Source organism: Aphelocoma coerulescens, chromosome 1A (assembly GCF_041296385.1).
Source record: "Aphelocoma coerulescens isolate FSJ_1873_10779 chromosome 1A, UR_Acoe_1.0, whole genome shotgun sequence".
Lineage (NCBI taxonomy): Eukaryota > Metazoa > Chordata > Aves > Passeriformes > Corvidae > Aphelocoma > Aphelocoma coerulescens.
Genome location: NC_091014.1, coordinates 31,353,733 through 31,367,380, shown reverse-complemented (window position 1 = coordinate 31,367,380; position 13,648 = coordinate 31,353,733). Strand labels below are relative to the sequence as shown.

The 13,648-nt window shown below is 39.4% G+C and overlaps 1 protein-coding gene across 2 annotated transcripts in view; it reads left to right on the top strand.

Moving 5' to 3' along the window:
- NELL2 (neural EGFL like 2) overlaps positions 1–13,648 on the top strand; it is a 141,599-nt gene that overhangs the window by 9,371 nt on the left and 118,580 nt on the right. For both annotated transcript variants that reach the window (XM_068997901.1, XM_068997892.1), the window contains exon 3: positions 10,705–10,855. In XM_068997901.1, coding sequence (XP_068854002.1) covers positions 10,705–10,855 — 151 coding nt within the window. The remainder of the gene's footprint in view (positions 1–10,704; positions 10,856–13,648) is intronic.

Below are 13,648 nucleotides of genomic sequence, written 5' to 3'. Positions count from 1 at the left end.
TCCTTCTCTGAAAACATGGAGTATAGTAAGAAAAAGACCTCCAATTGTAGAGATGCTCACTCTGTTAAAGCAATGTTTATACAATTTCCCCAGCATAAATGCTTATTTAAGTATAATTAGATGGTGGTATAACATCCACAGTGTTTATCCTAAAAGAGAAGACATGCACCAGCCTTGACTCTGCCTGGAAGTCCATCAGTCTCTAGATACAGCTGTGTAATGATCCAGAAGGGTTCAAAAGGATCTTTTCCAGTTTTGAGGTTAATAATATGTGTTTTAATAGCTCCCTAAGCATGCATTTGCATATTGTGCCCTGGCTGTTCCAAAGACACTCTTAAGATTTTCTGTAACATTAACTAATATGCCTTGAACTTGAAATAGTCCCGAGATTTGCTCAGCTCTCATTCCAGGAAGAGGGTAGACTTGAAGAAAAACCTTGTGTACCCTGTTCAGTATTGCTCTTATTAAGGATCCTTGCACACACCATTACCATAAGGAAAGCATATGGGAGGAAGAGATCTGGGAGGTTGAATTATTTAAAAAAAAATTGTGTCTGGGTTATTGCATTCACTCTGGGTTTCTGCATTTCAGAAAAATATCAATGAATTGCAGGGACTGAAGAGAAAAACAGCAAATCTGATTATACAGTAACAAAAGCACTAGCTTAGTAACAAAGCTTTTGAAAGAACTTGAGTATGTACAGCTTGTCCAAGAAACGACAAAAGTGTTGTATGATAAGTGTCTAGTATTAGAAGATTCTTAGAGGTTTGAAACGAAGGAATTATTTAGTATTCAAAGAGCTAGAGGTAAGAGTAATGATACTACAAATGGAGGGGATTTAAGATAAAAGGAGACTTTCACAGTGAACTAGTTTAGATTGTGGAATAGCTGCTGAAAAGAAATGGTGGAAATCTCCATACTTTTGATTTTTTAGAAGATAACATGAAATAAAATATCTAGGAAACATTAGCTTTGTTGTAGTCATTGTGTTACATTCAGGTAATAGGCTGAGGAATGGGTGGATGACCCTTTAAGTCTTTCTGTACTCTGGAGATCGGGGGTGAAATTGATCTAGTATAGGGAGAGTTTTTCAAAGATACAAGGTAGCATCAAACACCTGGTACACAATTAAAACCAGTGCCTTTGTACTCTCCTGAAACCTGTTCTTTGGTGCACTTAAGTATATTTTGATGATGCCTGAGTAAAATAAGCCTACAAGAGAAAATTAGGGTTTGGAAACATCTTAAAATTTTAAGTTATCCAAGCGTATAAATTTGGCATGAGTTTAAACCTGTAGCTGGTTCATCAGGGCTCGTGGGCACATTCACAGAAGCATGGACTCCATTAATACCTGACTTAAAACTTCTGGACAATTTGAACTCTGGTCTTTTTCTCAGCTTTCTTGAAATCTCTGGTAATGGTTGGCTTGAGTCTTCCATGTATTTTCTACCTGTCTGCCCTGCTCACAGCTGAGTTGTGTACATGGTATTCCTTGGTATCTCTCCTCTTTGATGTTCCCAATTCAAAACCTTCTACCCTTTCCTTTTCCTGCCATCAAAACAGATAGCCTGCCAGTAGAGATTTTTCCAGATACTCCAGTATGGTTGGTGGCACTGGTGTCCTTCCTCTGCCCTCAGGTGTGGTCTCTCTGCCACTTCCTGTTTCTGCTGGTGCTTGAATTCTCTTTACAGTTCACTCTCCTACGTTCTCCTCCCATCTGCTGCTGTTTGCTCTGTCTGCTGCTGGAGACCTGTGGCTAACAACAGAGATGTTGGATGTGTCTGGCGTGCTTCAGATACTGTTTTTTTCCAGTGGTGGCCTCCCTCCCCCTGCCCTGCTCTATTTTTGCGGTTAGGATACAGGTTTAAGTTTTGTGGAGCTTTCTGTCTGTCACTGACTGTTGGCCATTCTCCTGTGTCAGAAGCTAATCTTTCATGCAGACCGCATGGTTGTGGTTTTCTGCAAAATGATCTCATATAAATGCTTTCCTAAGCTCACCATTGTGTTGTGTGAAAATAAATCGGCACTTAAATTCTTAACATGTAGAGTTTTGGTGAGCTGAAGGCAATTAAGCCTAATGTGGGCAAAAAGAGTTATACCCTAGAAAGCCAGAGACGAAGGAAAACTAGGATGAGAGATCCAAATCACTACCAAGAGGGAGAAACAGATTCTTCATGGAGAAAAAAGGTAAACCTTCTAGGTCATCCACAAATGATTACAGTTAGGCTAGATGGTCTCAGGAGGTCCTTCCCAGCCTAAATGAGCCTGTGGAACACAGGCTGTAGGAGTTAGGTCCTCAAGAGCAGCATACTGGTCACAACAAAAGGAGGTTTTGAGAGAAAATGACTGAACAGAGAGCATGAGTAAGTCTTACTGACACTTGCACAGTGAGAACCAAGTGAGAGAGAGACATGGTGTGTTGCTGAGAGGGTATTGGAGTGCCTACACCAAGCATGATCCTAGTTCAGAGGTGCTGATCTTATACAGTCTGTCATTGTATGATAGTTCACCACTGGAATATGATATATTTGAGAACTTGAGTTGTGTCATATCTTCAGAGAGACGAGTCGGGCATGTAATGCAGCTTGATCTACATCTAGCATAATCTGCTTGCATGATTTATTATTGCCATCAAGTTTGTACTTTATTGTTTTTAATTGATTAGGCTTTGTTTATGTTTGGTAGCCTGCATTTTCATTTGGAAAAGGCTGGCAACACTACTTCCTCCTCCTCCTCCTCCTGTCCTCCCCCTTGACGTGACTTGAATAACTGTTAAAATCCTGGCCATGCTATACAATGAGGGACTGAAAATAAAATCAGTCTTTTAGCAGTTCTCATGTGTGTCATGCCCTTATTACAGTACCAGTAGGGCTGCAAGATGATGCATTGTTTTTCTTCTGCTCTTCAGTGTCCCAGTGTTAACAGCATTTCTTGGTGTGATATTTTTGTTTGTTGTTAGGTCAGTTTGACACAAAGTGCTCATGTGACAGTATGCAGCCAAGCATAACTAGGTGCATATGCCAGATGGCAGCTGCAAGGAAAACAAGGCAGGCTTGGTTTTCTCCACAGGTTTCAAGGTGTTCTCAAAGCAGCTTCTAGAAGGATGCTTTGTGCCTAAAGGGAGTTCTGTGTGTGCATGTTTATATACACATATATATTTATAAAGCTATAGTAGCTGTAACCTTTTAAATACAGCTGGAACCTCCACTGAAATGAAGAAACAAAAGAAATCCCACTCTGCTACATCAGTGTCCTTGTTCAAACATAGTAGGTTTTATAGTGGTAGTGGCTGTGAAAAACCTAAACAACATAATTCTAAGTAGCAGTACTTGATTCTGCCTATGAGGGAGCACATTCAAGGCATCTTCAAAACTTAAAAGGGATTTAAGAATAGTGTTGTGAGTATAGGCTAGGAAAAACTGGTCATGAAAAAAGCTATTGCGTTATATAACTGATAACCTGGAACCTATAAATCACCAGAAAGTATTTCAATAATAAATACATGGTGCAGAGCATACCATGCAGCACACATTTTAGTTTTCCAGGAGTGGAATTTCAGTAACAAGATCATAAGTCTTTTATCTTCATTATTTTGCTGTCATATAATGGGTATATAGCATCCGTTATAGGGGTGCACTCTCCTGGTGATAGTATCTAGCATGATGACATAGTTTCTCTGAAAGGGATGGTATTTCTAGTGTACAAGGAATAGAAGTTTTCTGTATCATGTATGCCTTTAAAAATTCCTGATAGTACTTTTGTATGTGTGGTGCTTCTCTGTGGGTTGATCTATGCATTTCTAAAATTCATTTCAGAAATGTTCAGGAGAGCACAATCTCATTTTCTGTGGCAGTTTGATAGGAGTTGTTTTATTAACAATCTAGTGTGGCAGGATCTGTACTGCTTGTTAGCAAATCTGCTGTTTCAGCCTCCTGTGCTGAGAATACAGACTTCTATTCTGGAGTTCTACACATTCAAAGTTCAGGTTTGCCTGCGATTAGGTTTCTTATCCTTTCATTTCCAAAAGGTTGGAAAAATTGTCAGAAATATGCTGTGGCAGATACAGTCACTAGAATCTTTTGTGTAACTATTTATCTTTTATTTACTTTTTGCCTCCTGAGTCTGAAAGTCATGAAATCCTTGTTCATGGACCTGACATTTTTGGAAGAGCACGCCTGACTTTTTGTGGTGCAACTGGGCTGCTTTACATTACAGGAAATTATTCCCACTTGTAATCCTGGTGAAAATTCCTTTTTTGCCAAAGGGACAACAGCCCAAGGGAAGATGAAAGACGTCTAGGTGTCTTAGGACTGTGCTCTGGCAGGTTAAGCCTGAGATTGACAGAGCCGTGGTACCTAACCCATCGCAGAACGATTCAGTCACATCTGACTTGCCTTGGTTTCTAGAAGCAGCCAGTTGGTATATAAGCTCAGAGGCTTAACCCAGCCACTAGTATAATCACCCCCAAACTAGTTGTGTATCCTCTCTTGCAGAATGCTTCTAGGCAGATTTCAGTGGTATTATTGTTCACAGGGAATATGAATTATATTACCGCTGTCATTTTCCACAGACAGTCATGGATTTGTGAAGTCTGTCCTAAAGAGTCATCCAAGTAAGTGCCAGGAGCAGGCAAAAATAGTTGAGGGTTTGCTACTGCTCAGCTATCTCTATCTACCATAACAGGTAGAAGGTTCCCCCCCTATTAAATATGTTCTATTTTTTTTTTTTTTTTGAATAGTTGACAATTATTAATGTTCCTCTAGCATAAAAAAAACCCCAAACAATAGAGCAATCAAGCTTAACAAACCAAGCAAAAATTCTCTGAGGACTTTGAGAGAAGAAAACATTTCAAGTGAAGCACTTTAAATGAAGTCATGATCATTTAGACAAATGCACCGACTACTCCTGATTAAACAAGTGAGATTAGGTCCATAATAGTGGTTTGGTGGTTTCAGATCAGCAACAACTGCCTTCAAGCCTAGTTGCCCAGGCTCTCAGTACCTTTCCCTCCTCTTGTCCCACAGTGGGTTTGTGTTCTCAGCTATGCCAAAATGACTTTAAACATCAAAGTATGTAGCATGTAGGTGAGCCAGAGTTTTGGCCAGAAGTGATATGATTACAGTTGTTTAAGGCTGTAAGTGTGAAAAGCCAATATAATTGGGGAAAAATGTGTCCAGAAACAGGTCTTCTAGTCTTTTGTGTCAGTCCATTGTGACTGCATATGGTTTGAGCTGGAGGAAAGCCCTTGCTGGATGACACACCAAAGCTCTAGCTGACATTCAGAACAGAGGAAGCTATAAAGCAAAGGCAGTTGGAACCTCCCCAAATGCTGCAAGAACAAACTGTGACATTTCCCCCCGTGTTTTTGATTTAATGCTTTGGCTTCAAGTCAGTTTTTGTTTCGATTGCTTAGTTTCAGCTGAAAAGCATTTTGCCCTCTTCCTTTTCTCCTTCCCATCCACTGCATTTCTGTCTGCAGAAATCCTTGCTGGAGCAATTCTTTAGTGGAAATCAGAAGGCAGACACACCACACCATGGTGGTGTATAAACTACAAGGGCAGTCTGTGGGCTATGTCCCTAAACAGTCTGTGGGGTATGCCAAGGTCCTGATCATGCCAGTTCAAAAATTAATTACTAGAGTCCTTTTTCCTGGCATTTGTGAGTTTTTGTTCTGGGGAGACCTGTTTGGATCCAGTTTATGAGGGGCACTTGGGCACACAGAGGTCTGGATGTACCTGGTTGTATCCTGATGTACATTCCAATTGTAGTCCTAGAGTTTACCAGGCTTGTGAATGGGGCAGTGCTCCTGGGTCCTGCAACTTAAGCACACCCTTTGGGAATTGCCCCAGTGGGAGTCTTACAGGGTTAATGTTTACCCTCTATCTTGTAGTCTTTTAAACTTCAGGTAGAACTGCAACACCTTCACCCAGATTCTTGCAGAGCTCCTTCCTACAGCCTTGGAGAAACCAACTCAGGTTCACATGGGTTTGGTAAACTACAGCTACTTGTTTTGCTATTCTCTCTGAAACAACTGGGAATTTGTGAGAAGGGAATGGACAAATTTATAGGTAAAGTAGCTCAAAATGTTTTATGTTATCAGTTCAAATAGCAAAACAACCAGCCTTTCTACTGAAGGATGTAATGCATATCATGTCTACAAGGTTTTGGTCTAATAAAGGTTGTTTTAGTTCTTTTTATCTTCATTTTTCATTACAGGAATGCAACTCCTGATTTTGAATGCACTGTGCTCTGCTTAAAATCCTGCTGTCAGCCTTGGAAAGATTCTGCTTTTGGACTGGCTTTGCATGCTGCCCTGCTGGCTGGGTGCAGCTTAATCTATATTTGTGACTTAAAAGAACAATATAAAGTAAAGCCTTTATAAAGGGTATAAAAAACCTAATATAAACTTGCCCTTTGTAGACTGTGTGAAATCCCTAGTTAAGAAAATATTAATCAAAAATGTGAATATGGGAAAGTGACAGGATGTGAATATATGCTTGTGACACTCATCCCTCCTAGCGTAGGAAATTGAAATAAAATTGCGCCAGTTATATTTTTTCAGCCTCATTTTAGCCCACAGCCCTCCTTTTTCTCACAAACCACTAGAATTTAATTTGGATAGTTTAGCATACAGACAGCTCAGATGCAGAATTGATTTATAGATGCTGCTATTAAAAGCTGATTATGTGCACATGAAACAAACTGTGGAGCTCACTTAGAATGCTTCCTTCAAAGACTATTCTGCAGGAATTTGTTCTATAATTCAGTTCATACTATATGTTTACTTTTAGATACTCTTCAGAAATTTGAGAGCATACCCTTTGCTAGGACAACTTACTCATTCCATTTAATAACTGTTTTCTTTTATTGTGGACTGGAAATGAATGGTAATGAATGGCTTGTCCTAAGTTTTTCAACTGTGTGATTCAGTATGCTGATGCTTCCAGCCCATGGTGGTTGGAGGCTGCTGCGTTCTCCCAGAAAGTGTCCCAGCTGAGGCTGTTTTGGCTGGCACCACACCAGCACTCAGCCTCCACGCCACAGAGCTGGGCTATGCCCCCAGAAGCCACGCACACGTACGGCACTGGAAAGCTCTTGAGTGCGTCACCAGGAATAAAGAGGCGCGATGGGTCCTTCTCATAGAGTTCCACGGGAGTTTATTGGTGAACACATGAAGGGCTCCAGGGGTGAAGGGCCACGAGTACAGCAGTGTCCAGGGTATAAGTACGAGGGTGGCGAGGGTACACAACCCAATGGGGAAACATGGAGGGAGGAGCCAAGGACCAAGAGCTAATGGGAGAGCGGGCAAGGGAGAACATTCTAGGACATGAACTTATAAGGGGTACAGGGGGTGGAGAGTTAGCAAACCAATCAGGGTAGCAGAACTGGGGTACATTAACGTAAAGGGACAGAGCACCTTGGGAGAGGCCCTTCCAGTCACCCTGCCTTAAGGCTTACCCAAGGGGGTTGGTTCAAACTTTGGGGCTGTCTCATCACCCCTGGGCCCCCTGGCCCACAGGCCGCCCCTGCCACAGGTGCAGCCACCACAACAGTATGCTGCTGGTGCTGTGTATGGAAATTTTCCTTCTTACCTCCTGTAACTTGTTCGTGGCTGCTTGCAATGCTGGTTTTTTTTGTCGATTGGGGAGGCACAGCTGGACTAGTTAAGACTGGATCAGTTGCCTGTAATAGTCCCTCATATGTTTTTATGAATGCAGTTGTCACCACAGGGATGGTGAGAGCAGTTAAAGGCTGGTGACCGCAAAGGGTAAAATTGCTTTCTCCAATACCCGTTTGGACTGGTGGAAGTCCTTTGGACTTGTGGAGTGAGTCCTGATGAAAGTTACTTGCTGTCTTTGTTACAGTGCAGTAATTATTATCTCATGAACATGACTGAAATGACAGTGTCTGCTCTTGACACCTTCAGGAAACACTGGTGTGATCTTGGTGTTTGCTGCAGAACTCTGACTGCAGGTTGTCTCTGAGAGAGGAAAATGTGTCCTTAATAATGAGGGCTTTTGTGAGCACAGGCAGCTTCTAAGCTTGTCTTCTGAAGGGCTGAGTTCCTGCAGGTCCTATGGTCAGTGGTTTTCTTCGCTGGGCTTTCAGACTGCTTTGCAATGTTAGATCTTAAAAGATCTAGCCTGAACAAGGAGTGAGACATGCTTTGAGTTTGGATTTTTGTTTCATTAATTGTCACTTTCATGTTTCTATAACTTAAAGATGGAGTGATGAGACTATGGATTTGTGAGTTGATGTGGTGTGGTCAAACCATACACATGCAATTTTCTAGGAAAATAAATCCAAAATGTATGTATCAGGGCTAGAGACAAATTTCTCATTCAAATTATTGAGTGTCTCCTTATTTTTGCACTCTAAGTTGAAAAGATTTATGCCTTTTGATTTGTGTATTAGAAATGTTCACAGTATGAGGTTTTTATGTAACTATTGAGAAACTGCAAATTATTGTCTGAGATATACCAGTTTGATTTTTCCAAGCCATGGAAGAACTCCAGTTCCAGTAAAGTATTTTTGTTGGGTCTTAAACTGATTACTAGCAGCCAAATATCAAGAAGAAGCCTGAAGCAATATTTATTGAGCACAGCTGGTGATCTATCAAGCACCTACTGATAGTGTTCAAAGGCAATTGGAAGGACGGATTTGCACTCTTGTGTTAGTGTGAATAGAATGGATCTGACAGATCAAGGACCTTTCAGTCATCTTGCTTTTAAGAAATCCACCTGGTGCCTGCCCTGAGCAAAGAGTGTTGTGCTTCATAAGAGTAGTAATAATTTAAAAGGCTGTGTAGGTGTTTTGAGCAGCAAATATGAACTGACCTATTTGCAATACCAAAACTGAGTGGCCATGTGTTTTGGCAATGTAGCACTCCAGCAGTCAGTGTGATGGTAATCTTAGTATATAGGCTGCCAGTGTGGGGTAATCATGTCTTGATGCTATCGTCTGTATACAAGAAGGTTATGTAAGGCCACAGTGAAGGGTTATAGCATACCCAGATAAAGTTTTATAGAATAAAGGATGGAAAATTCTCACCCAGAGTAGTGATCAGGTAATGATTCAGGGTGACATGAAGAGACCTAAAAATGATTCCTGTCTTGTGGGTGTTGTGACAGCTCTGTGTTTTCCTTGCCTCTCACACAGCAGTGAGGACTGGGGTGTCTCTGGAGAGCTCGGTGTGATGGTGAGGGTTTGTTTCCTTTCTAAAGCACAGGCCATCTGTAGTGCGGTGTTTGCATCCCAAAAACTCCAGTTAAAATAAAAGGGCCTGTAGAAGGAGGGGATAAATACAAATGCATGAGCTGGTCTTCTTTAAGTGTAGGGATGTTAAGCATATACTTTCTTTCATTAGTTGCTTATGGGAATATCATAGAAATGTGGTAGAAATTAATTTTTTCCTTTTTTCTTTCTTTTTGATTCCCCATTGTGAAAAACAAATGAAAATCAACCGGGTGTGACACTGTGCAGGAGCTTGGTTAGGACTTGCATAGGTTGTTGCACTTTTTAACAGATATTAAAAATATTCCTGATCCATAAACCAAAATAAACTGTTTCTGTTAATGGACAGCAGTATCTTCATAGGTCCAACTTAAAGAATAAACCATTTTAGGAACAGTGGTGTAAGCTGAGAGTGGTGTACTTGAGAGCTCAGCTCCAGTGCTGCTGAAAGAAAATCACCAGTTCTATTGCTGTTAGCTCTCTACTGCTGTTCCTGAGTTAGTGTTCCCAAGTAGAGCAGAATGGTCAAATTGCTGTGACAAGAAGCTTGTGAATTGATTTATTTCTTACACAGTTGATTACACATGCTAATGAATTGATTTTGTGCATTAAAAATGTGTATTAATTTTTTTCTGGTATAATGTATTATGGAGATTGGGAATTACTTTTCTAGAATTTGACATCTTATTTTATAAATTATCTCTCTAGAGGTTTTAAGCTTGGGCCTTTTTATTTTCTATGCATGTTATGTGCAAATTCAGCAGAAATATTTCATCAGTCTAGGTTGTGTGTGGGTTGAAAGTAAAATCTTTATTGTATGTGTGCCATTACTCTAACAAACATTCATGACTTCCTGTGCAGGAAGCAGCAGGAAAATGCCACTCAACTGGAGTATAAAGCAATTAATTAGTGATAAAATATTTTTGAAAGTTGGTGGATTTTTTCACTATTACTTAAAGCTGAATAAATTTCTTTTTTGTTTTTTTTTTTTTTTTTTTTTGGTTTTTTTTTTTTTTTGTTTGTTTTTTTTTTAGTTTTGTTTTTTATTAGTTTATTTATTTATGTACTTACACTATTAGGCATAACAGTTTTGTAGAAGTCCTTAAAAATTTGCTCAGGTCACGTGCAAATGTCTAGTGTTGTCACTGTGCTTCACTGCTAGTGAGCCCAAATTTTGGATGTTAAAGGTACCATCTGGCCATCCATGAAGAAAATGAGTTAAGACCCTGGATCAAAACAAAATACCTCCTCTCCCCAGAACAGAATAGGTGTCCTAGAAAATGTGTTCTCTTTCATTGAAATGGCTCCCATTGCATGCAAAATGAATGTATTAAATACTTTGGTCCCTGCTTTTTGCCTGTCTGTTCAGCTGTGCTTCTCAGAAATAGCCTGTTATTTTGTAAGCTATTTGAATGAGGATGTAAAGTAACATAAGATTTTATACTGAGTGTTTTTCCTCTTATGTTTTAGATACTTCAAGAAGTGTGAAGGCATCTCCAGAAACAGCTGAAATATTTTTTCAGAAATTAAGAAATAAATGTGAATTCACAATCCTGGTGACCTTAAAACAAGCCCATTTGAATTCAGGGGTTATTCTCTCTATCCATCATTTAGATCACAGGTAAGTACTGATACCTGTGTGCTGGCTAATGAAACTATATGTATTCATGCATTAAAAAATGGAACATAGAGAAAAATTGTTGTATAGCAGATGATTGGTAAATATTGATAGTGTTTGGATAGGCACATTGTGCAGATTCATAAAAAGTCACAGTTCCAAATCCGCCAAGGGAACGGAAAGAGGGATTTTTCTTTACATGTCCCTTGCCACCAAGGGCATGAAAAGCCAGTTCTCTGTTGTTGTTCATAACCACAAGGACCAGATTCTCAACTGGTTTAAAACTGTCATATCACTATAGCTACACTGGTTGACGAAGCCTGGCCCTGTAAGGGCCCAGCTTCACCAGTTTTTAACATTGCAAGCAAGAAGGAAAAAAAAAATCCTCCAGTTATGGGTTTACATCTTCCCAGAAATGGCAGAGCACTTTATTCAAAATGTTGTCAGCCTTAAAAAACTGAAGTGAATGACAGATAGCATTTAAGGATTATCCTTTCGATAGAATAAAGACTGCTAGAGAAATAGGATGTTTTTTATATATCTGTCTGAATAATAGCTATTAAAGATAATTGCCCTATGATTCTCTGGCAGAATAAAAAGGAGTTTTCAAATGTGCACTTTCTAAACAGTCATCAGCATGAGAAACAGGTGAGCTGTGCTTTAGGTTCCTAGTTATTTTTGTTTCCTTGTGTACAATCCCATAATTCTTTCTTGACAGTCTCAGTACAAAATAGCAAAAAAAAAAAAAAAAAAAAGACATGTTTAAGTGCAGCAAAATGTCTGTTTCTTTTACATGAGTGTACAAGTTTTCATTAGCAAGCATGGTGACAATTATTTTGTGCTGGAAGATACTCCAAGTCAATTTCTATTCTATTTCTGAGAGGCCCCATCTTCTGCACTTAGCTATGTGTGAAAAACAAACAAAAAGACTAACCAAAACACAAATCACAAAACAAACAACAAGAAGGAGAACATTCCAAAGGATCATTATACTAAGTTTATAAAAGCATTTTCCAACTTGTAAAGGAGAAGTTGAATGTCTCCTGGATGGCATTAGTTGTGCCCTTAGGCTTTTAATAGACACATTCAGGTCTCTTCTGTGCTAGGATGTACAAAAATATATCTCTGTGCCATAGTAGTGTTTGTTCAGTTTAACTGTGCTAAAATGAGGGCTGACCTAGGTGTGGATAATACTGGAACCAGACAAGCATCTCTTGAGTCTCCTGTAGTTTCTGTTATGGTTTTAATGTTCTTTTATGATGAATGACAATAAAGACAAGAAAATGTAGATGTTAAAAGGAAGCATTTGGATGGCTTGTATTAAATAGCTGCTTCTTCAGTGCTGGATCTCCATCTCTGACCTTGCCCACCTCTGACCGGGGACTTGGCTGTAACAGTCCTTTAGTTCTTAACTTCTTGTGAAGTCTTTGTCACAGCAGTCATCATAGTGGGAAAATAGCAATACCAGACCTGAGTCCACTCCTTTGCACTAGCTTTAGCCTTTTATCACTCTGATGTCAAAAAAAGTTGTGCTAGCATTGAACTTCTGCCTTGCAGCTATATTTCTAATTTACAGAGGTCAGTACTAGCTCTTACGTTTCTGCAGTGAGGAGTTGAATGGTGGAGAGATAGGCTGAAGGTGGCAGCAACTGCAGGATGTAATAGTTATCACACAAGTACCTTTTCATGTGCTTTATTTTACAGAGCTTTCATGGCAACTAATGGTTCTAGGGTAAAAGAATTTCTATGGTACAAGAAAACGAAAATGTTTAAAAAGTGGAAAAATATGCATTTATTCAAAGGCTAGGGAACTACTTTGTGTTTTTGAAAACAAGTCAGAGTAAAAACTCATCCTCTCTTTGCATGGCTCTAGGGACACTGGTGCAAATATGTGAATTTACAGCAATTGAGGGCATTTCCTAAATTGTAGGGTTTTTAAAAATTTATAATTTTGTTTATAAACTTAAAATAGTTTTCATGATTCAGAGTTTACTGATTCAGTCTGTGTTGTCTAGTTTTATGTAATTGTTGTTTTTGTTCCTTTTTGCTGGCTCCCTTTTGAGAATCATCAAAAATGAATACTTCCACTGAGATATGATCATGCAGCTATTTAAGACTTTGGGTCTTAAGAAGTTGACAGGGCTGGTCTCACAAAGTTTCTGTTCTAATGTCATGTGCTGAGTGCTGTCCTTGGGCTGTCAGAGAGATACAGAAGTTACCCATGTAAGTCTTAGGCTTGGGCATTTGCTGAGGCTGAGCTGTTGCTGTCACCACAAAAAGATGCTCCCAAAATCATCTTCTGAAGTTATAGTAATCTTTTCATACTTATTTAAATGCTTTTTTCTTTTCCTAGTTGGGTATCAAAGCTGGCTTCCCTTTTTATGATTATGCTTTTCTGTAGTATTTAATGTATTAAAATATTTTAAAATTAATCTTAAAGTGAAAGAATCTGAAACAATACCTGTAACTGTCCTTTTCTAACTTGCTCATACATTTCCGCAGACACTGCTTTTTTCCCCACTGATTAGAGTGGGGAAAAGCCAAAGAGCTCAGGCAGTAGTAGTTTTGGGCACAGTGTGGAGGTGATAATTTCAGAAAAAATTCTTGTGGTGTCAGGGAATTCAAATTACACATCAGTAATCATTCAGATGAATTTAAAGCAGCTGAATGCATCTTTTATATATGGCAGAATTATGTACGGCATATGTCTGAAAGATAGAAGTTCTAAATGTGTTCTTAACTTGAGAGCTTTACCTTGACCACAGACAGTGCCCTGCCTAAAACGTGTTGTACTTC